The 24,737-nt window shown below is 40.4% G+C and overlaps 1 protein-coding gene across 1 annotated transcript in view; it reads right to left on the reverse strand.

The window, feature by feature from the left end:
- Positions 1-7,574: 7,574 nt before the first annotated feature.
- col6a1 (collagen, type VI, alpha 1) overlaps positions 7,575-24,737 on the reverse strand; it is a 34,839-nt gene continuing 17,676 nt past the window's right edge. Inside the window, exons 22-35 of the mRNA XM_015011024.2 lie at positions 23,205-23,267; positions 23,075-23,125; positions 22,945-22,980; positions 22,766-22,828; positions 17,417-17,482; positions 13,196-13,231; positions 12,817-12,853; positions 12,688-12,696; positions 12,462-12,595; positions 11,327-11,424; positions 10,246-10,432; positions 9,983-10,154; positions 9,847-9,876; positions 7,575-9,323 (exon numbers count right to left, since the gene is read on the reverse strand). Coding sequence (XP_014866510.1) covers positions 8,704-9,323; positions 9,847-9,876; positions 9,983-10,154; positions 10,246-10,432; positions 11,327-11,424; positions 12,462-12,595; positions 12,688-12,696; positions 12,817-12,853; positions 13,196-13,231; positions 17,417-17,482; positions 22,766-22,828; positions 22,945-22,980; positions 23,075-23,125; positions 23,205-23,267 — 1,602 coding nt within the window. The 3' untranslated portion in view covers positions 7,575-8,703. The remainder of the gene's footprint in view (positions 9,324-9,846; positions 9,877-9,982; positions 10,155-10,245; positions 10,433-11,326; positions 11,425-12,461; positions 12,596-12,687; positions 12,697-12,816; positions 12,854-13,195; positions 13,232-17,416; positions 17,483-22,765; positions 22,829-22,944; positions 22,981-23,074; positions 23,126-23,204; positions 23,268-24,737) is intronic.

A 24,737-nucleotide genomic window follows, 5' to 3' on the forward strand; every position in this document is an offset into this window, starting at 1 on the left:
CGACATACCACAGTGTGCGCCGCTGTCCGCGCGGGGGCGCCCTGGCTCCGTCGGAGCCCGCGTGCACGCGCTCCGTCGGAGCCCGCGTGCACGCGCACTCGCGCACTGTCACGACAGTAAGGTAGCAAGCTCGCGCCAGTAAATTATCAACGACGCCTGAAGGGCCGCTCGCGCGGTGCAGCCTCCGCTCGCGGACGGATTTGACTTCAAACCTGGTTGTGATGCCCGTTTGGCATCAAACGGAATGTGGACGCATGACAAGCCTGGGGGACAGATGCAGAATGCTTAGGACGGACTTTTTTAGTATTATTATCATTATTATTATTATTATTATTATTATTGTTGTTGTTGTTATTATGATTTAATCTCAAACATGTGGAGGGTTTGAAGTCGTATAGAACAGGATAGAGGACAGACTGAACGCCGTCAATAAAAAACACACATGCGCTCGAATGCTGCGCATGTGTGTTTGTGATTAGTAGGCAGAGTGAGGGGAGTTTACAGCCGGAGTAAACACTTACAGCCCGACCATGAGACTTCTCATCATGTTTGTACATTCGTAGGTGCACCAGTTTTTTTTTTTTTGTTTTGGTTTCCCCCCCCCCCATGTGTTTGAATTATTGTCCACATAGTGGGAGGTCTTCCTGTTAGCGTTGAGAAATTTGGCGAATTTGCACAGACGCATGAAAAGTTTTAACAGTTAAACTTTAATTTAGTTTGATTTTTGCTAATTATGCATGCAAAGGTCATAACCGTCTGGCCCAGAAAGCAAAAGAGGCTAAAGAGGCAGTATTATCTAAATTCGACTTTTAAATCATGTTATAATGTTGCTATCTCATCAAAAACATACCTGGACTGTTGCTTTGATACTTTAAACTCCATAGTAACCAGTCAGCTGTGCAAAATGCTTGATGGGACCAGACACAAAGCCAAGGTTTCTAACCTTCTGCCTCACAGAGCAACAGAGCAGTCCTTACCCTGTCAGCTCCTTCAGACTAGCCAGCAGCAATTAGCAAACACGTGCGCATCTGCTGAGCTCATTGTAGGAGCTCAGCAGATGCAATGCTGCAAAAAACGTTGTTGAAGGGTTAATAGAGGAGCGATGTTGTTATGACATCTTGACGACGGAGTGTCAGAAAGCATAAGAGTTTTTTTTTTTAAGGGGACAGAGGCCCAAAGTCAATTAATTTTACATATATACAACATTTTTATAACAACTGAAGGTAATGTAGTTACTTGACTGGACTGTAAAATAGGACAATGTGGCTGGAAAACACACAAGCTCCTTCAAACAGCTTTTAGATTATACTAAGCAATCTCCAGATTTTGTTCCACAACAGTAAAATAAAAAAAAAGTTTTGCATTTTCTCAGACTGAACAGAGATGATCTGTGAACATTATAATTTCCAAGTCTTTTCAGAGATTTTCAAGTCTGGACTTTGACTGGGACACTCCAGCACCTGAGAATATTCTGATCTAAACCATGCTATGCGGATCTGGCTTTACGTTTAGAGTCGTTATCTTGCTGAATATCTGATGGACTCTGATGTCTTTTTAGCCTTAGGCAATTTTGCTTTCAGAAATGTCTTATTGTGCTTCCCATAGTACCTTCAGGTCACCTTCTTCAAACTAAATGAAATGGGTGTCAAACGTTTGTGCAGCAAACATTTCCGTTTGTCCCGCTATCACTTTAAAGATCTTAATAAATGTTTCCAGAGGTCATCAAAGGTCAACTCCACGTTTACAAAATCAATCAAAATATGGTGTCAATCAATTGTTTTATATTTGTGCAGCAACATTCTTTGTTTGTGCTGTTATAATTTTAAATGTTTTTTTAAAAAAGTGTCCAGAGGTGACATTAACAAAATCAAATGAAGCTAATATAAATTAATTGTGATGTGTTTGTGCAGCTAAAATTTTTGTAGCACAGTCAGTTGACACCAAAAATGTTTGATTTCGTAAATGCGTACTGGCTGGTTGACCTTTGACGACCTCTGGAAACATTTATCCATATCTTTAAGCGATGGCAGCACAAACAAAAAAGTTTGCTCCACAAACGCAGCAAAATTGACATAATTTCGCTTAATTTGAGGAAGGTGGGTGAATGGGGTTGGAGGTGGTGGGCAATTATGACCAGCTTTCCCCAGCATGGCATTTGAAAAAATTCGAGGGGTATGAATACTTTTGTGCCTCAAAGGGGAAAATACAAATGGAAATAGTACGTAAAGCTTGAAGAAACAAAAACTTTGTGTGAACTAGGTTGACTCAGCCTTGAGTTTCAGAGAGCTTTCTTGCCAAATGTGGAGATGGAAAAAAAAAAAAGACAGAACGAAAGAAAGAAACTCTAAGACAGGAAAGGGGATAAGAAGAAGGCCAGATGCAAACCAGAGTTATTACCATGAAGATCCTTTCTCTATCTCTGCTGCGGAAGGGTTTTTCCTTAAAAAGAGAAGGATAGACGAGTTGAGCGCTGTGAGATGGAGAGATATGGTGGAGGTGGAGAGATGGAGGGGAAAAGAGAAGAGGGGGTGTTCTGGTCTCTCTGAAAGCGGTGACTCACGGAATAGGAATGACCTTCCTCCCAAAGCAGTTTCTGCTTCTGCTTCCCTCTGTCTCTCTCACACACAGCTTCTTTATATATTTTTTTTTTCCATTTAATTTTTCTCTCTTTTTTTTTATTTCTTCCACATGGAGCTAAATAGTGTTTCAGTCCGGGGAAGGACGGGAAGGAGTGGGATGAGGAGGGGGATTTCTGCAGAATTATAAACATCTCATTTCTGCACATATTGCCAGAACAGCTTTTTTTTTTTTCTTGTACTGAAAATCTTCAAAACCTTGACTTACTTCAGGCAGAAAATTGCACAAGCAGACGAGAATTAAGACACAGATCAAATCAAAGCAACAACTTTTGAGGCCTCTTGCAAGTTCTTTGTACATCTGATACTTGCTTTGTACGGACGCGATGGATGAAATTTGAATCTGAGAATCTAGTTTAACCTAAAAACATCGAGATAGCGGAATGAAACATTCGGTTAGGTTAACACTGACCCTGTTTTTCTGCTGCTTCTTTCTCCAGATGTGGTTTCTGCTCAGACAAGACAGCTGGGAGCAGTTATCTCCAGTGCATCAAACACACACACGCACACACACACACACACACACACACACACACACACACACACACACACACACACACACACACACACACACACACATTCACACCAGTCTGTGCGGAGTACCGTGGAAATTTAAAATCAGATCCATGTGGCAAATTTATGTGATTTCCAGAGAATTTTGCAGGAAAATGGTTGCACTGTGGGACTCACAGTAAGATTTCAGAGCAGTTTTTTTTTTAGCGGCAACTGCTCCGTTCAGCTGAAATTACGAGGAAAAGCTGCGGGGGAGCCAAAGCAAATTTTATAAAGAACAAACTCACACGGCTTCAGAAACCGAGCCGCATGCACGCGGACCTTATACGGGCGCCGTAAATCACGCACAGAAAACATGCGGCGCTCGAGCGGACACACCCGTGCGCCAGTATGTGCACAGTCACACAAACACATAATGCAGAGGCCGATGCGATAAGTGGATTTGGGGCCCAAAGGACAACAACGCGGACATAGGAAGACATGAATCAAGAGTGCAGACGTGCAGCAGTCGAGGGCGCGCGCACGCACATCTGCATAACGTCCAGATTAAGCAGTGACTGAAAAATCGGGATCAAAGGGAGAAAAGTTGAGAGTCGCAGTTCCAGTCTGATGTGTAATATAAACCATGTGTCCTGCTGAGAATAAAACGATTTATTTATATTTGCAGTTACATAAATCTGATTGGCAAAAACAATGATGTAGGAGTACTAATTGTGTTGTAAGCATATTTTATCTCCGCGGGAGAAATTTCTTCTTGGCATTTGTACAAGAGTTAGAGAAGTCAGCTGTGATGCAACGCAGAAACCCTGAAATTGGTGTTTTAAAACGCCGCTGCAGGCCGAGAGATTCACGGGCAGATACCCGCCGTTGTGAGTCCGAGGCAGCCGCACTGAAAATTGCCAACACAGCAGGGGAAACGTGGACGTGATTTTCCATTTTATCTAAAGGAGACATGTTTAAATGTCAGTTTTGCATCTTGAGATTCTCAAGTATAAACTGAACGACACGTTATACGAATGGCAAGAAATAAGAAAATCATTCCTAAAGGAACAAATCCTAGAGTAGTGAGTGGTGGCAGAACTAGATAAATCATCACCTGCTGCAAGAAAAGTCGATTATTTACCAGCTTTTTAAAGAAATTCATTGATATCCCAGTCGGAAGCAGAATAAGGACGCCCATTGAGCCAATGCAGGTCAAAGTTTAATATCCAAGATGGCCGCCACGGAGGTCAGAACGGAAGCGCGTTCCTTTTGTTTTGGATATTAACAACAGAGCCAGCCTATCGTAGCGCCAATTTACTGGAAATGTCGACATCATTTGTAATAATGTTACTTATGATCAAAGCTAGACCAACTAAAGCAGGGCTAAATGCTCACATGATGCTTCATATGCAACATGTAAGCATTTATGATGGTTAGTTTATTAGCTTCCCTGTACTGTCATAAACTAACCAGTACAGGGATGCTAAAATGGGTTCACTGAATGGGGTTTTATGAGGGTGAGATGATTCAGATGAAAACCTTAAAGCAGGGTTCTGAACATTTTCAACACAATATGGAGACTCAATAGAGCTTGACAGAGAGGAAGCTACTACGAGGTATAAAGATTTGAGGCTTTTACGCGTTAGAGTTGTAGATGGTTGTTATTAATCACTTCTTTATGCTAGAAGAAGTTGATCTGAGAAAAAAAAACACTCATAAAACTCTGTGGGTTGCACACGTAGGAAATGTTTTTAACAAGCATGATTATCCATCCAAAAGGAAATATACTCACAAGGAACAGAAAAGGCCCTAAGGCTGAACCCTGTAACCCACACATTTCTTTAAGAAAGTCCTGCCTGTTGTTGCTAATGATCTGATCCAAATAGTGAACTCATCGCTGTCTTCAGGTGTTTTCCCCCAGGCTTTGAAAACAGCAGTTATTAAACCACTGATAAAAAAGAACAATCTAGACAAATCACTACTGCAGAATTACAGGCCGATCTCCAACCTCCCATTCATCAGCAAAATTATTGAAAAAGCAGTTTTTAAACAATTAAATAACTTCCTAACAATAACGAATCGCTTTGACTCCTTCCAGTCTGGTTTTCGTGCTCACCACAGCACGGAGACGGCCCTTGTAAAAGTGTTCAATGACATCCATATAAATACAGACTGTGGAAGAACCACAGTGCTGGTTCTGTTGGACCTCAGTGCAGCTTTTGACACTGTTGACCACGACATTTTACTGAATCGACTGGAGAGTTGGGTCGGACTCACCGGTCCAGTGCTCCACTGGTTTGAATCTTACATAAAGAACAGGGATTTCTTTGTTTCAATCGGAAACTTCTCATCAGAGAGGTCAAGGGTCACATGTGGTACCCCAAGGTTCAATTCTAGGACCACTTCTTTTTAATATTTATATGCTCCCACTGGCTCAGGTTATAACAGAAAATAAGATTAGCTATCATAACTACGGGGATGATACACAGCTCTACATCACAATATCACCGGGTGACTCTAAACCCATCCAATCACTGAACAGATAAATGTGTGGATGTGCCAAAACTTTCTCCAGCTGAACAGAAACAAAACTGAAGTTATTATCTTTGGACCTAAAGAGGAGCGAACTAGAATCAATGCACAGCTTCAGTTATTACAACTAAAAACCAGCGATCAGCCCGAAACCTGGGAGTAGTGATGGACTCTGATCTGAACCTTCAGAGCCACATTAAGACAGTCACAAAGTCGGCCTTCTATCACCTGAAGAACATCTCCAGGATTAGAGGACTAATGTCTCAGCGCGATCTAGAGAAACTCATCCATGCGTTTATCTTTAGCCGCATTGATTACTGCAACAGCGTCTTCACAGGTCTGACTAATAAATCAATCAAACAGCTGCAGCTGATCCAGAACGCTGCTGCTCGGGTTCTCACTAAAACCAGGAAGATAGAGCACATAACACCAGTTTTAAAGTCCCTACACTGGCTCCCTGTAGCTCAGAGAATAGACTTTAAATACTGTTGTTAGTTTATAAATCACTGAACGGCTTAGCACCACAATACATTAAAGATCTGTTATTGCTGTACCAACCATCTAGACTCCTCAGATCTTCTGGTTCTGGTTCTGCTCTGCATCCCCAGAACCAGAACCAAACGAGGAGAAGCAGCATTCAGTTTCTATGCACCACAAATTTGGAATAAACTTCCAGAAAACTGTAAAACAGCTGAAACACTGGGTGCCTTTAAATCTCAACTTAAAACCCACCTGTTGCTTATGGCTAAATTAGGATTAGAGTGTGGGTTTTGATGTCTTCGATGTTTTTGATGTTTTTGATGTTTTTATGTTTTTATCTGATGTTTTTATCTCTTCTTTTTATCTATTTATTAATTTCTTTTTATTTCTATGTAAATTATGATTTATTTTTTTTCAAGACGTGCACAAACATCCGTGTGACAGGTGGACAGAGCCTGGTGCTGCAAGGTTGGAGACCTTGTCCTGTTAGGCGACGGGGCCTGGATAATACCCGTGTTAAACGGACGGCGGAGTCCAGCGACGACAGGCGCTTAAATTCCGTAACAATTCCAAAATCTCTTTCTCTTTCTTACTGTTTATTCAATGTCACATGCTGTTTTTATTTTGTTTTTAATTATGTAAAGCACCTTGAAATGCCTTGATGCCGAAATGTGCTATACAAATAAAATTTGATTTGATTGATTGATTGTAGCACCACATAATAGCTAATTTTTACTGCATGATTCAGTTATCAAAAGTGCTAAGTGTTTTTCTAGAAGGAAAGATGTGGGAATCATTTTTTAAAAAAGATTGCAGATAACTTGACCAAACCTAAACTCTGATCATCATAATGTGGTGGTCAAAAATGAAAAGTGAGATGAGTGGACTTATAAAAGTGGCTAACCTGCATCTGTAGGAGAAAATTACTGTTCCAATGGGATCAAATGAGGGAAGAAATTTTAACCTCCTACACTCCATTCACCCATCCATGATCATATCGTGGGAATTACGTCCTTTTCTTGATGGAAAATGGACATGTTTTTTTTTTTTTTAATGATCTCTAATGTTACTTAAGTGCTTTTCCCCCCCACAAGTTATCATTTGTGTGCAAACAAGTTATTTTGTAAATAAACAAAACTACATAAAGAAAAGGTTTTTTTTAAAGATGAAATTCTGTTCTCCATGATGCAGGCAGGTCAATATTTACATTCCATATGTAGGAATTTGACTAGATTATATAAAAATGGTCACATAAAGTCACCATTATAGCTTTTTCAGCATTTTCTATCCGAAAGCGCTAACCTGCTGTGCTATATTACACTAAAAGTATGATTTTTCTTGCCTTTTCTGATTTGATGCTAGAGCTGCTTTTATGGCGTAAATTACCCTTTTCCTTTGATAATGGTTCAGAAACAAATTGAGCAGGAAGACTTGGGTGTAACAACCTTTATTGGAGGAGATCTTACAACATCACAGAGGTTTTGTGTTTGCAGTTAAAAAAATATCTTCTTGGACAGTTTGTGTAGAGGCTGATACACAGCGGGTAATAGCACCGTGGATAAAAACAACAGTTCAGAAGCACTCGGACCCACTGGTCACTGTAAATCACATGAAACCAGCAGGCATGAGGATCGGCTGAGACGGGCCTCCGGGGGCCTCTAGAGGCCCTTCAGGTTTCTTCTCAACTTTTAAGTGACAGATGTTTTCTATCTCACTGGTTTGAGTGTGTTCATACTGCTGTTTGTCCAAAAAGGCCAGAAAACACATTGACTCCAGTAAAACTGTTGATGAAACAATCAGCCAAGAATTTGCACACACACATGTTGAGTCTAGCTGTCTTCGTTAGTGCCAGTTTAAAAAAAGGGCCCGTCTACTGCCACATCCTGCTGTTTTGTAGGTGATTGACTTTCCAACACAGTGCTGTTGCATCATTTTCCCCTATGAACCTCTCCAATAGATGTCATTAGAACTAAAAAACAAAGCGATAAGTCAGCCAGGAACCAGATGTGTGGACCTAACCAGGGCTGCTCTCTTTAAATTTGCGCTATGGTGGCAGAACACATTTGAACATGGCTCCAGCATTTACCATAACCAGCCATAGCTCCGGTCCTGGAGAGCCAAGCGAAGGTTCATTAAGCCTCTCTGTTTGAAGTTTCATTGGTTGAATCAAGTCAAAGCAAAGTAGAGAAGTACAGAGTACCTGAGGAGAAACCGGTCCAGACGTAGAGTAGAGTAAGCAAAAATGTGGCTATCATTGACGACTCTCCAGGACCGTAGTACACTCCTTTGGATTTGGACCGTTCTACTTTGAGTTCTAACTCGAGGCAGAAAGATTTCATCCGTGTACTGTCAGATTCATTGAATAGTGGTGTATAGAGACTAAGATAGTCTGCCTTGGAGGGTCAGCTCAAAGTAAAAGAGTCATTCTCAAAACATATTTACATTTATCTGACACTACCTTCTCATGATTTCAAACATACTTGAACACAGTGTATTGTAAATGAGTGAGACTGAATATTCATAATTGGTCTAAAAAGATCTAAAGGGTGTACGTCCTTTTTTAGTTCACGCTCTGGGACAAAGAGACTCTGCGGCTGACGGTTTGGTGGAAGACCCCGCGGAGGAGGGACGGGTAGTCGGTAACGCGGAACAGGTGGCGCTGGCCGTAGCTGATGTCTTGCTGCTGCCCTCTGCTCACCAGAGTGAGGAGGTTGGCCTCGTTGACCTGGCTTCCCACCGAGATGACGAAGAGCTCGATACCGGCGTCCGCAACCTCGCGGACTCGCTTCTCCAGGACGGCTCCGGTGACTCTTTGAGACCGGCCGTCGGAGAACAGCACCAGCTTCCTCCTGGACCCAGACGCGTCGCCGCGGCTGGGCAGGGAGCTAATGGCGAACTGCATGGCCTGCAGAACGTCGGTGCCTTCGTTTTGGAACTGGGCCTCTTCGATTTTAGGCGCCAGCACGGTGTAGTTGTGGGTCAGAGACTGCTCTAGGCGGGGGGTTCTTTGGCTGTACTGGCCCACGGCCACTTTGACCACGACGCCTGTCTCTTTCTCTGCGGTGAGGAAACGTTCGGCCAGGCGCTTGACGAAGGTCTTGCTTATCTCAAAGTTCTTCTGGCCCACACTGGCTGAGCTGTCCATCAACACCAAAATGTTGGTGCTCTGAGAGAATTTGACTGCAATGAAAAACAGAAAAAACAAGAGAGGAAACGATCAGGAAAACATTTGACAATGGCTGTTTTCAGTGGTGCCGTGACAGAAAAGAAAGATGACTGACTGAATGGACAGCATCCCTGTCTCTGCTGAGGAACAAAATATTTCCACAGCATGAAACTGCTGCGGAACGACAGGTATAGTGGGTTAAGGGTAATTAGAAGAGTAACTAAAAAATAAAAAATTCTATTTTCATTTCATCCACATGTTTTGCTTGTGGCAGAAGTAGAACCAAGATTTCAATGAGTTTTCTTTTCTTGCATAAGAGCACAGAACACAAAAAGCGCAACATGCTTTATTAGTACAAAACTTGTTAAAGCGTTTAAAAGGCACCCTTTCCTTCCACTTCACAATAAAACAATAATTTGTGGTGTTGTATCATAAAATCTCAATGAATACTTTTAAGTTTGGGGAGAAAAAAATTCTCGTTTTGAACCCTACTGTGGAAGTCTTGCAAAGGAAATAATAAAAATGAGAAAAACTTACTAGGACATTTGTAGTCCGGGCATTTCCTTGCTGCAAAAACCAAACACACAAGAAAAGCAACAGTCGTTTAATAAAACTCATTTGGGAATATTCAGCATATGAAATAAATGGCGGCAAATGTTTAGCTGTGTTGTACCTTGACAGATCCTGGCCGTGATATTCTGCAGGAAGCTGTCCTCCAGCAGAACACCAAAATTATCCAGGACAATGGGAAACCCTGGTTTCTTGTCGTTGGCACACGCCACAGAGTGAAGCTGTTCCTGGTTAGGCTCACGGCCTGAGTAGTCCTTAATTCCTAAACTGCCCACCTGGCGTTGAGGCAAGAAAACGTACGGTTAGCGCATAAGAACATAGGAAAGTACAAAATTCCCCTTGCATGTGTCACCTAACTTCACTCACCAAGACGCCATGCCCGCAGAGCACATCGAGGGGAGTACTGTCTCTGGTAATGTCAGAGCGTCCGTCAGTGAGGACGAGAGCCACTTTGTTCTCTTTCGTCATATCGCTGATTATGGTCTTCAGAGTGACTTCCAGGGCCTCGCCTGTGTAAGTGGCCTCAGCCAGCCAGCGCATGTCTCTCACTTCCCTGAAAATCAGAAACACACGCATTTCCACCAGGAAGCTTCATCGGCAAGATCAATGGCGTTTCACAGATGCAACGACGCACTTCGTCAAGCTTTTTGAAGCCGTTTCAAGTAACGTTCCGTTCTCGCAAATCCGCTCTTCTACAGGTTTCTGTTTAACACGAGCTGATGCTGTGTCAATGATAAGGAAGGGAATGAAAGAGACCCGATTTTAGCTGCACACAAGATTCAAAAGACAAGGGGTTGTAGATTACGTGACTCGTGTGATGCCAATGAAAAAGTGTTTCCATTGCAGTTTTGCAAAATCCTGTAATTTCAATATGGCTGAAAAACAACCTCATCCAGATCATAATTCCAGTCTGTGCAATTTTATGGTCAATGGAAACAGCTGGTAGCACAAAATAACACACCAAACCGGCACGACTTTCATTCAAAATGCCTGTCAAAAACAAAACAATACCTCATTTAATTCCAAAGCAAAATCTGAAGCAAAAATGGTTTTATGCTGTTTACATCGATACAGCCAAAGTTATGGAGAAAATGTCAATGAATCCTGGAAATCATAGCTCGATCATTGCAGATGTATATAATATACATGCTAATATTTGCCTGTGGATTCGGACACAGCGCAGGTAGTTTTACTCTAGGACCAGTTCCACTAATTTCTAGGCACGCTTAGCAAGGCAGAACACGGCTAATGGCGATTAGGCCTTAACTCATCTCGTTCTCGGAAAGAAAACAAACATAGTGTGACATGCTGAAACTACTCGTTTTCACATTAGGAAAGACGCCAGGAAATTAAAATAGTCAAAAAACCGCAGAGTCAAACAGAAAGCCACAAATTGAGTGATAAGAAAAGGCGGGAAGCATCTGGTTGTGTGTGTTTGCGAACTCACTGTTTAAACTCGGGGAGGGTGGTTGTTAGCTTCACGATTTGTTGGGATTGTGATCCGCTGTACTGGACAACACCGACGGTGGATTCGTTCACCGAGAACTGGAAAGGAAAACATTGAAGTGTGAATGAGTGTTTTGATCTACTCTGTGTGTGTGTGCGAGTGTGTGTTGTGTCTGCAGGCATTCATTTTGCTCTGTCAACATTTCAGCGTCACACCCTTCCTGACTAATTGCATCCAAAGTGGAAGAGGAGAGTCACTGGAAAGACATAAAAGTGTGTTCTCAAAAGAAAAGAAAAGAAAGCACGAGAGAACAATATGTTTCATTCTTACTTTCTATTCTGAGCATCTGACCTCAGAGTTTTTTTTTTTTCTTAAAACCCCAGAAAAACAGTCATTGAAAAGGTTTATGTAAGCAACTTACTCCACAAAGGTCAGATGCAGGGCATCCCACTGAGGTTTGGCATGAAACGGAAAATATGAAAACAATGCCGTCCTGTGAGTCACATCCATAAATGTGTAATTTTGTCCAAGTCCAATCGAGCCTCGAGTCTTTCTGGTCCGAGTAAAAGTGAAATCTCAACTCTTCGAAAGGCAAATCCGTCTCAAAGTCTTACAGAGACCAGTGAAAATCAACTCGCAAGTGTTTAATAGGCAGGTCTAAGTCGTTTACGAGGAAATCCAAATAAAGTTAAAATTCTCTTGAGGTAAGTCCATGTCAAGTCTCAAGTCTCCTCCCAGGAGTGAGTCTAAGTAAAATCTGAAGTCTTTGAGCGCCAAATACAAGGCAAGTGTAAATTCTTTAAATGCCTTTAAAAGTCTTAAGTCCAAGTTAATTCTGATATCTCTCAGGTCCTGGTCCAAATCATCCAATTCCATATGTAAACAGACTTTACTAAATGCTGTACATCATTTAGAAAAGTATTAAGAAAGAATATTAAAAATATAGATGTGATTTGATGTGAAAAGCAAAGCCAACAGAAATGGGACAATTTTTGGACTGAATCAAATGGGAAGTTCTTTTATTTTGAAATTATTTAACACCTGCCACTGCTCCACTGCCTAGTTGATTTTTTGGGGGGTTTAGAAGCTGCTCTTCTTTATGTCGGAGGATTTGCAAATGTGTGAAAGGCGTTACCTTCACTTGATGGTCTTTAATCAGTCTGTCAATAACTGTGATGATGAAATCTTTGGCAAGAGCAAAGTTTGTCGCCCCGATACTCTCTGAACTGTCCACAACGAACACCAGGTCCACAGGGGCGCACTTGCACTCTGGAAAACACACACACACACATAAAATCATAAAGAATAAGCTACAACGTGCCCACCGAGAACAAGATGTAAGGTGCAACTTCCAAACTCACCGCAACAAGCTAGGAAACGATTGGAAGCGGGATGGAAGGAGGAACAAAGTCAACGTTATTCACCATAGAAGAAGAAAAACAGAGCGCAACCCGAGACGAGCGAACGTGAAAGCCGAGCCTCTAACTTACAGCACAGCTTCATGATGATATCCAGAATTTCACATTCCTGTGGGGAGAGACGGAGCGTGGGTTACGCTACGGCCACATCATGTCACATTGCATTCAAATTCAAAACACAGGCAGAGATCCCAGAGAGTTTCAAGCTCCTCCGAAAGAAAAACAGGACATGACAATGACGACGTTGTGCTGAGAAGACCGAGACCTGGACGTGTTTTAGAGCTCAGGAAATTGAATGTGGAGCTTGGACTGAACGCATCGTATCAGGTTCTGATTCGAAAGTAGCACCGGCTGGAGGAGGAATGAACTCAAAGGTCCGCTCACATCTGGCATGAATGAGGTCAAGAGTTCACAATAAATTAACAGAGCTTTTTTCTTTTTTGATACTCACATCAGTTCCTGGTGGTCCAGGCGGCCCAGGAGGACCCTGGGAAAAAAAAAAGAAAGTAAGAGCGATAAAAAATGATAGAGACACCCCCCGACAGATGTCTGGATTTATCTGACAAAATAAATAAATAAAAAGTGTGTCTGGATTGACTTTGGATGACGGAGCAAGTTTTGTAAGAAATCTTTTTATTTTCGGGGTTTCTTCGGAAAACCACCGTCCCATGTGACTGCGAACCAAATTCCCACAATCACCGAACCCACATCCACGCCCACGCATTCGCCGTCGTCCTGCAACAACCTTTGAATCTCCCAAAAGTTTACGACCGCAGGCAGCGTTTCTTCTTTTTCAGTTAGCTGCAGGAAACGCCATGTGCTTTGCTTTAGCAGCTATTAAAACTCAGTTTGAGGGCATTCGTTTCTGACGCCAGCGCATTGTGCAGGAACAAACACATGATGCATGAGAGGGGTGAGAATGAGAGAGAAAGAGACGTGCAGCTGTTTGTAGCGGAGAGAAACATGGTGCAGACTTCTTCCCAATGCAACATGTAGAATAGATAATAAACGGAGCGGAGGAAGGAAAAAAGGAGGCAGGAAAGTGAGGAAGAGAACTGCGATAGGATAGAGTTCACTTATGGGTTGTTTGACATTTTACATCATTTTACGCTGCAATGATGTGAATTACTATTTTCCCTCTTACAAATTTATTCTGGTTCGCTAAATCACGACATGACGTAATGGATGGATTCATAAAATCAGTTCTGTACCAGAAAACCCTGAAGGAAAATGTCCAATCATGATTTTGCGTCATTAAGCTAAAACACAGTTTGCTCGTGCAAGCAGGAAACAGGTCTACATCTGAATTTGGCAAAATTACAAAAGAAAGACTGGGCCAATATTCCTCCAGAGGAGTTTTAAATACTTACAGAGAATTATTGCAAACACGTAATGGCATTTATTTCAAACAGGGATGTTTGGATAACTTTTCTTCTCCTTTTAAACTGCATTTTTTTTGTAGTTTATTTAAATAGTTTATGAATAGTTCATGTAACAACTAAAAGAAATCATGAATGCAAGAGAGCAGAAAGAAGTGTAAACTTATATCTGCCACCTATTAGCTAGTCAACTGAGACTTGAATTCAAGAGCTGTTTCAAAGACACACAAAAGAAACAAAACATCAGCTTATTCAACGACAGACCGCTTCAACATAATGGTTTTAAAATGTATTTCAAATGGAGAAAGATGTTTGGATTGTTTTATCTACTTCTGTTTTGAATATTGTTTGGTAAAAAAAAAATGTATATGCTTTGTACATACATTTCCAAATTTTGTGCTCAATTCATTAATTTCATCAAGTTTAAACTTTGGGTTTGTGTGATTATCCACTTCCACTTACTACTAACTTCTTTCTTCTGTAAAAGAAAAATCGATAAGTCAGGCTACACTGAAAAGTAAAACTCTAACAGGGAAAGTGGTTTTTATTTTATAAACTTTCACTACTGTCCCATACGATGTTATTATTCTTATTTATATATATATATATATAGATATAGATATATATATATTTGACATTAGCCCCTCGTTTCTCAGTTGCTGCTGAGTTTATGGCTACATGCAGGATTACATTTATCGAGGTCATGGCACTTAAATTTGGGTTTATATCTGTTGACGCCCCCTTTGGCTTGTAGTGTACTATTTTCAAGCCTCATATTTTGGACATTGCCAAATTCATTGGGCTACACTGAGCCATAACTCACGGACACGCCCTGAATAATGCATTACTCTAACCCTGTGTGTAATTTAGGATGAGCAGCTCCTCAGGAATTCACTTTGTATACCATCGTGATTGAGAAAGTCATCTTCAGTTCATAAAACTGTCTCTGACGAAAACGTCTGCTGTGAGATCAGGCCAATTAAACACAGAAATATTCAGTATTTTGAAGTCATCCTCCAGGATCCGCTCTAGGAACAGTTTCTATGTTCAGCTAGAAACAGAGCGTAAATTGTGATTCTATGTAATAAATCCACAAAACTAGAGTTTAATTGTTTGACTGTTGGTTCATTCACAATATTGCTAACAGTTTTATGTGTGAACATTTTATATTTATGACCAATTTAAACTGAGTTCAACACATTTTGGCAACATAAAGCAGGGTTCTGGTCAGAAAGGGAACAGCTTAATACACATCATGCAGATAATTGGGGTCCCGTCCCCAATTTGTCCTCTGGGACGGGGTCTGGTTGTCTGCTGTGTGTGTGCCATATGGTGGGACTGTTGCCTCTGTGTACTTCTGTTTCTGACACAATACATGCTTCGCTTTAATCCTAAACTTTGAAACCTAAGTACATATATTTAAGGCCGATTCCTTCACCACTAAAACTCGAGGCCTTTTGGTCATGCTAGCCACATCCAGCACATCTATCTCCATGGATTATGACTTTACTCGAGAGCAAACATTTTCACTTCAAGAGGATTCATTTATTTCACTCAAATGTAATGTCTTGTGCTTTCTCAAATTTATGTCATCATAGTTTGTTTTTTTTCTCTCCTTTTTTTCAAAATATGCCCCGCTCTCCTTCAAAACTATGTTTTTGATGTTGGTCTGAATGCCTCTTGCATAAATATTCTCTCCTTACTTGCTGTGTTTCCATTAGTTAAAAAATTGAAATTATCAAAATTAATCCTCTCGATGGAAGTGACAATTTAGAAAAAAATAGTTTTTTGATAAAATGTTTTTGTGTTAAGATGTGGTGGTTTTTCAGCTGTAACGAAATAGACGTATTTCGCAAAACTGCAATGGAAACACTCATGCAACAGTCATGCAATCAACAGCTGGGTGTTACTACTGATGAAAACCACACAAAGAAGGCGACAGGAAGTAGTCGGGAGATTACGTTTTTTTATTTTTTATTTGGGGACTAATTGGTTTGAAGTCAGCAGGAATTTCTTTACGCTTGATGACAGACGTTTGTGAAAGAGTAAGTAAAACATTCTGCTCTTAAAGATACATGCGATGCAGACATATGTACCGCGCAGGACTGAGCTCCACGATCTTGACATGCAGGTGGTGCAAATGAGGAAAGAAACTCATGTCTGACCGTCATCCATGTAAGAACAGTCAAAAATAACAGAGATGGTTTTGTTAATTTTTGCGAGCGGAGGTTTTACCAAGTAACAATTTGCTCAAAGGAAGCCGTGTTATTAAGGGACAACACCCAGCCCGTATTGTCTTGAAAAAGACTACGGTTAAAAACGGCGGCTCACGTTGCGGTTCACATCAAAAGTTTGTAAATGTTGAGAGCAAGGAAATTTAATGCAGAAGAGGCAATTTAAAATTTAGCCAGATGGAAAAAATGTGTATATGTAAGCGCAGTCAACAGGATGGAGTCACTGTGTGCCTCAAATCTGGAACAAACTTCCAGAAAACTGGAAAACAGCTGAAACACTGAGTTCCTTTAAATCACAACTAAAAACCCACCAGCTTGGAGTTGGTTTTGGGACATCGACCGACATATTTGAGGTGTATTGATGATTTTGACGATTGACAAAATGTCGCAAAATGTCACTGGTTTTGACAAATGGTGGCTGTATGATGTGTTTACGATGATTTTATGTTTTCATAATGATCTGCCTTGTGGCTGAAATGAGCTTCACAAATAAAGTTGATTGATTATTAATGAAAATAATACGATGGCATCACCATTTTATCGTTTTGGATCTCTGGTGATTTCTACACAAAATTTACAAATTTTCAACAGGCCCTGATGAATCGTGATATTTTCTAATGAGTGTCAATGTTTTTAGAAGACCTTTACTTAGATGAAGAAGTGAACTAATTCATGTTTGGATAAATAAATTTATTTAGTTTTGATTTAAAACTTATCATTGTGAAAATTAAAATGTAAAACTTATTGTGAGGGATTAAACATCAATTTTATTAAGTATTAAATGCATAAAGTTAACAGTTTTGAAGTTAGGGATCGAAATTTGCATTTGTATTGTGAATGTAAAAACTGAATCTGTTAAGAGTGCATTTTAAATTTTCATTAGACTTCGGCATAACATGACAGATTGATTTCAGTCAATCACATAAATCAAAGATATTGTTTTACATTTTTAACATTGTGTATTAATGAATATATTGCCATTTTTTCCATGCCTGAATCAAGAAAGAAGACCCTCAACGAACGCTCATGCACACAGAACAGTGTTCAGCGTAATCTTACCGGATTCCCCTCAGGCCCTCGGTGACCTTTGGCCCCTTTGGGTCCAGGAGGCCCTAGCTCGTTGTTCTGTAATGAAAGAAAGAAAAAGAAAAACTTGACATCAATTCAAAAGATGGCAGTGGATTTTTTTTTCTTCTCCAGTAAATGTAGTGTTGTTATGAACTGTTGCTAAAAAACAGTTGCAGTAATGTGAAACAGTTTTTAAAGCAGGATGACAGTTTTGTTCCGTAGATTTTTTTTCTCCTTTTTGCAGAAGATTGACCAGGATTATTTGATCATCTTCAGGATCATACAAAGTTCCACTTACTGCAGTCTTAAAGTTCAGCCAGCATGAAAACATGTTTCACTTTGACACAGTCAAAGCCACAGAAGAAAACCCAGAGGATTTAAAGACTACTCTGCTAAGAGTTTAACAAAAAGGCTGGATTTGATTCTGAAGACTAGTTGTTGAAATGAAATTAATCATGCAGGCTAAGAATTAGTCGTTGGTATTTATGCCACTATGAGGCGAAGAGATGCTCCTATAAGACAGGACGATCCGATAAAACATGATGTTTTACACAAATATAAAGAAGTGCCTTGAAAATGCATTCAGAGAACTATAATAAAAAACTGAATTGAGTCTCATCTTCTTTACAAAACAGCTTCATCTCAATCAGATCGGATGTTTCTAATTCTTCTGGTTGTATGTTCAGGCTCACTATCCTGAAAAAGAAATCTCATCCAAATACAACAAAATATGAGGCCGCAGCGTGATAATATATGGAAAATATTTCCCTGTTGTGTTAAAACTTTTACAAGGCGCTGCAGTGAGAAAAGTTGCCAAACAGCATAAAGACCCGCTTGTTTCACAGAGGATAATGCATTAATTTGGCTGCTTTAGCATTCAGTGGAACAAATTCAAATCGCACTGCAGCCGGGTCAGGCCGTCCAGAAAATGCTTTTTTCTTCCAGAAGAAAGTAATATAACAACATTTTTAGTTTGTTCTGCCAATCTGAAAACAGAAAAAGCGTTTCACATAGAACAGCTGCAGGCGGAGGGACTAGTCAAATCATCTGCAGCTGCTGCAGCGGCTAATCTTTCTTTGTTTCTTTTTTTTTTTGCTAAACTGCAACCAGAACAAAAAGCTCCAGATTTCTTCATCCCACATATTCGAACATTAAAGAAGAAGAAATGTTGGTGTTTATGGTTTTACAAAAGAAGCCGGGAATTATGCAGCGAGGCACAAGTGCTAATCGAAAACAGATTGCCCCGTTGAATTTAAAATGGCTTCCAAGACTCCAAACATCTGCAGAGTTAACGCAGCTTGCAGTCTTTAAAGAGACACAGTCTGTTTGAAAGGTCCACTTTGCATGAAGTTGAATGTAGCCTTTTCATTTAGAGATTTGGTAAATGAGGGCTGGGAGTCTGTGCACTAAAGACCACCAAATTAACCAAATCCCCCAGTTCCTTTTCTGCAAAGTCACATAAATCGTTCCTGTTCTTTGATCTGTGCTAAACCCCTCCAGCCGCCCCCTCCGTGGTGGGGGGAGAACAGATCTGTTGCTCCACACTGCAACCATCAACTACAGCAGACAGATATGGGAAAGAGGAGACAGAGAAGATAATGTCGACCACCTGGCGACCAACCTGCGCACACGCACACACACACACTCCGTAATGCGCATGAGCTTTGAACAGTAAAACGCAGGTCTTCACACATCACATGTGGTTTCAATCGCTGCAGATTGTGAACTTCAAACACGGCGATGTGAAGAACATGGGCTACATCATCCACAGCTACAAACAAACACACTTCCTGACCTCGATTTTGGTGACGTCACGCCTGCGGAACATGATCGGCTGCCTGGCAGACCTTCATCTATAAGCGTCTGCGGTCGGATTCGCAGCGAAGTACCCGTATAAAGAGCTCAGTAGATGTGCAGTTCCACCAGATGATTGCCAATTGCTGCTGGCTAGTCTGAAGGAGCTCAGTGGTACTCTGCAATGCGAAAACTTGTACACAGAAAATAGGCTGTGTTCTGTGAGAGCAAGCGTTTAGGCACCCCAGAATGGTTGCCGTGGGAGATTAAAGGATTTCTCAAACTTGAATGAAAGAATCAAAGCAACACTCCAGATGTGTTTGATTTGGTAAAAACTGTTGATTTTGAGGTTGATTTTACATAATACTGCCCTTTCAATTCACTATAATTTGTAAAAGTATTTTATTTTTTATAAAGTTTTGTCACATGACAACCTCAAACTTTATTTTGTGTTTTAGATTTTTTTGTGACTGACCGACGCAAACAAGCGTAAAATTGTCATGTGGAAGTAAAATTGTGCATCGTTTTTAAAATTAACTCATTTATATTCAGCCTTTCTGAGCCAACAGTTTATAAGAACCATGTTTCACTGGAAGCTGGAGAACATTAATCCATTAAATTTTGATTCTCAGTTGGATTTATGTCCGGACTTTCACTAGACCATTTTAACAAGTGCATATTTTTCAGTGGAAACACGGAAGCGTGTGGCAGCAACATGGTGAAATGTGGAAAAGTTCAAAGAACAGGGATGCTTCTATAAAGCATTGTACAAAGTGGCAGCAGAAGTATATCTTAAACTACCTCCTGAGCCCCCTTATTGTAGAGTGCACAGCTGTGAATAGTAGAATATCTTTTGGAAGAAGAAAACAATTGACTGAATGTAATTAGTTACAGTTTTCCTTTGAAAAAGATGAAAACACGGCCACCGCTGAGAATTCATTTGCAGGCTGACTAGGAAATCTGCAGCAGCAACAAAGAAACAAAGTATGTAGCTGAAGGGGCCAATTCATCATCACCACAATTACACTTTATTTTTGCTTTGTTTAAAGAGAAAAACTGTCAGCGCTCTGGTGTTTGAGCATTAAAGATACAGCAATTAAGCCTTGATGCACTGAAACAGACGACCCACTTCAACGGAGGCAAAAACCGCGGCTGATCTGATTGGAGCAAATATTGTTTTCAAAGAATACGAAATATTGTTTTTGGAATATTTCGGAGTGTGAAATATTCCATTATTGAAGTGTAAAAGCAAAAAAAAAAAAAAAAAAAAAAAAAAAAAAAAAAAATATATATATATATATATATATATATATATATATATATATATATATATATATATATATATGTATATATATATATATATATATATATATATGTATATATATATATATATATATATATATATATATATATATATGTATATATATACATATATATATAGGCACAAAATGAGACGACCTCATTCCAGCACATCATCAGAACAGATGAAGACCGGTTTGCTATCAGACAAGAACAGATATGGTGAAATCATAATCCTCTTGTTTCAGCAGTAGCTAACTCCAAAGAGAGGCGTTCAGCAGCAGCCTTGAAAAAAATCCACAAAAATCTTTTTCTTGTCTGAGAAAATCTTCTGATTGTTTGGGACATCTGGGAAACCATCTGTTGAGAGAAGAAGAGATCCTGCGCGCTGCGGTAAATGTGAATCCTAATATGATCCATGTGTTAGGTTGCTCCCGACACAAAGCAAAGAGTTTCCTTAGAATTCCCAAAGTAAAAGTTGCCATGAATAAAGATCAGTATGTCCTCAATATAAATCTCCTCCCAACAATCCAGACTCAGCATCTCGATGTTTGGAGAGCCGAAAGCAGAAAGTGATTTCACGGTGGTTGGAAAATCAAAACAAAAGTTACAAGATGTCACAAAGCAGGCGGATGACCCGAAGCAACAAACTGGATCACCGTCGGTCAGGAACCGGCTTAGAAGTTGGTAACAGGCAAGAGAGATGAAACGGCTGACGAAGAGTTAAGACAGGAAACGTTGACTCCTCCCTTAAATTGGTTGTATTTAACTTTAACTAGAGAGTCGTGTACAGGATAGTGAGGGGAACTGAAAGGGTCATTTTGTTTCCATTAAACTAAAATCTCAACTTCAGAAAAACCTGACTTTCTTAGTCAAGCTGTTAAAATGATAAACTTATGTTAAGATGATGCACTTTATATCATTTTACTTGTTTCCTGTTTTGTTTTTCATTTCTAGATATTTTAACATGTGGAAACAGATTGGATAAACTTTAGGCCTTTTTTTTTCCTTACTGTTACTTGTTTAAAATACTTACAGTTCTTCCCATTTTGTGTGATTCTGCAATAGCGGAAATTCATGGAAAATCAACGGATCCTCACTGTTTTTTTGTGGCAATGCATAATTGTGAGTTTATTGCAAATTTTCTGCAAAAATAGTCAAAAACATTGGCTTCAAATGACTGTTAACTCCCACCTGCAGGTGGCAGTACTTCTTACTTCTACTACACTGCTGACTCAGCCTAGACCGTGAGCAATATGGCGAGTAAGAACAATCGAGGTATTTAATATTTGTGCGTGCAATCTGTCTGCTTGTTATGTTAATTTTCATATTTTTCATTCCATGTTTAGATGTTGGAAGGGGTTCAATGAGGAACATATATGAATAAATCAATAATTTGTAAAGAATCACAAAATTTTTTTGTGATTTTTTTGATTGCAAAAAAAAAAAATTACATAAACAATCTTTGAGAGACTGAAAGTGCATTAAACATTCTTTGCCACATTAGGGGGTTTCAGTACAAGGAGAGCTCTCGAATCGGGACCAATGTAAACCGATGAAGTCCTGTAAATCTAAAGCTGACTTTGTGTGATTGTTGTAAATCACAGGGCGGAGCTACACTGATGTACAGATGAAAGAAAAACACAAACATGTGGAAGTGTTTACATGTCGCAACATTAAAACCTGGGATATGTAGTAATTTCATTGCAAACCCACTTGAGTTGAACGAGGGGTTGAAGCGTTGGAACATGTAAGCTGCGTGATCCACACACACTCACACACACTCGGAAAGAAATGCAGACGCTCCATCGCCGCCGCTCATTTCCTGGTGTCCTTGACGACGGCGTATACACAGCTGCATCAGCTCACAGCTGTCAGCCCTATTGGCGCACAGATTCACACAAAAAGTGTCCAGTTGTTCCTAAAAAAAGGATTTCCAGCTGCAGAACAGAAGGGCCGTGTGGAAACAAGATGGATGGACATCGAAAATAACAAGAACTATGAAGTATGTAAAGTATGAGCAAAAAGCTGAAGGCCAGATGGCCTTCAGCTTTTTAAATACAAAGAAAAACAGCATTTATTTATTTTCATTATATGTGATAAAGGAGGCTAACGAGGATTATTTATTTTCATAAATCAAGTAACACGACTCTCATCCTGCCAGCAACGGCGGCCAATCAGATAAAACGAGAGCCAGCGTGAAGAAAAAAAATCCACAAAGGAAAAAAGAGTATGAGGCTGACTCACATCTCGGCCTGAATCTCCAGGATCTCCATCGTCTCCTTTGGGTCCGGGAGTTCCCTTGGTACCCTGAAACAAATTTATGCGGAGGTCAGCTAAAACTCCTTCCTTAATCACAAACTACCACCATGTGGAATATGCTGTTGAAATATTCAGCTAAAACATGAATTCAAACGTCGACCCACCGGCTCGCCGGGGTCTCCACGGGGCCCAGGGTAACCCTACAAACAAAGACACAGAGAATCAGAAATGTTTATAACGTTCTCATTCGCATACCAGATGAGTGCTGCGCAAAGTCAATGAGCAAAGTTTTACTTGGAAGCCATGACAGCCTTTAGTGCCATTTCCTCGTTCACCCGGGACTCCCTGAAATAAAGCAAACAGAAAACTTTCAAGATCCATGGCGGACGGTGGACGTTTAATCTCAATGTCTCCCCCGACTCACCCTCTCCCCTATTGGGCCTCTGTCCCCTGCTGCACCCTTGATTCCTCTCGGTCCTTTGGGCCCCTGGGAAATAAAAGCAAAGGTAGAGTGAAATCTAGATGTTAAAAATCTTGAGTACTTCTTGACATGTCTTCTCATCAGAGTGACATAAGGAAACTCTGTAGCACCGATGGGGTCTTCTTGTTTTAATCTTTAACCTGCTGTTTTTGTAGTGGAGAAACGTTTTGCGAAATTCAGAAACTGCAATGTGATAAACTTCCTGGCATGTAAGGCTGTGGGATAAGGAGTGTTGAGAGTTTGCAGCAAAAAAAAAACTTAGCTTAGCTTAACTGGAGTTTTTATGTGTTAGCCTTAGCAACCGAGCTTTGACCGCTTCAGAAGGTATTCACGCTCTTTCACTTTTTCAACGTTTTGTGATGTTACGGACCGATCCTCAGAGCAGTCTGAGTGGAATTCTCTTAAAAATTATAGTCAAAGTGAGTCAGATTGCAGATGAGTAAGCTGTTTAGTTTACAAATGAGTCAGCTTAGTTCAAAAGGAGAAAATGAAAACTTGTTCTCAGATGTGTGTTGACTTAGAAAAAAATCTTTTAATACCATTTAAAGGGGCAGTATTATGTATTTTCCAGGCACTTGGTGCCATTTTATAGCACAATCAAGTAACTATGTTAGCTTTAGTTGTTATATAGCAAACATGAAGAAATTTCATTTTCTAATTTGAACCTTGAAATTTGGGTCTCTGTTTCTTTAAGAAGCTTCTGCTCCTTCCGACACTGCCTTCAGAATGTCATCACAACAACATTTCTCTATTAAGCCACTGAAATTGTTCTTAGGAGTATTTCACCGAGATGTAGGTAGTATAATGCTGCTGCCGCTAGTCTGGAGGAGCTCAGTAGGGAAGGCACAGCTGAGGCACAAGCTACACTTGGAGACTGCTATAGGAGGAGCTTTGTAGGAGTAAGTATTTAGACACCCCTGAATAGTTGCCACAGGAAGTTAAAGGATTTGAACGAATCAGAAGGAATAACATTATAACATGATGTAAAGCTCAACAGCCTCAGGTTTTCTAGGGTTTGTGTCTACAAGTTTGGTAAACCATTTTCTCTTTTCCCCTGTGGCTCACAAGAAGCTCAATCAGGTTGGGGGGGTAGCGCAGATAGGCAGAGATTTTAGTTGTTCTTGGAACAGAGAACTCATTTCCTAAAGAAATGGACATCAGAACAAAGAGCAGAGAAATTTGTTTCTCCTTGTCCTTTTGACATTTTCCTACCGGATAGTCCGGTAGACTGGGTTCGATTAGGGACCAAAATTGCAACATTTGTTACATTTTCAGCTGGTGCGGTTCGCTTCCACACTGCACTGAGCCGAAACGAACCAAACCCTTTGAAAAAGATGTTCACCTCCTCGCCTGTGGGGGCGCTGCACCAAGATCCACTGAAGGAAATGACACGAAAACCTCAGAAGACACTGAGCTCAAGGTCCTTCTTCACAAAATGTAGACACAAATGGAGCGGTGTCAGATTTAACCCTTGTG

The sequence above is a fragment of the Poecilia mexicana genome, unplaced genomic scaffold (genome assembly GCF_051168715.1).
Source record: "Poecilia mexicana isolate PSO_F unplaced genomic scaffold, ASM5116871v1 scaffold_17, whole genome shotgun sequence".
Lineage (NCBI taxonomy): Eukaryota > Metazoa > Chordata > Actinopteri > Cyprinodontiformes > Poeciliidae > Poecilia > Poecilia mexicana.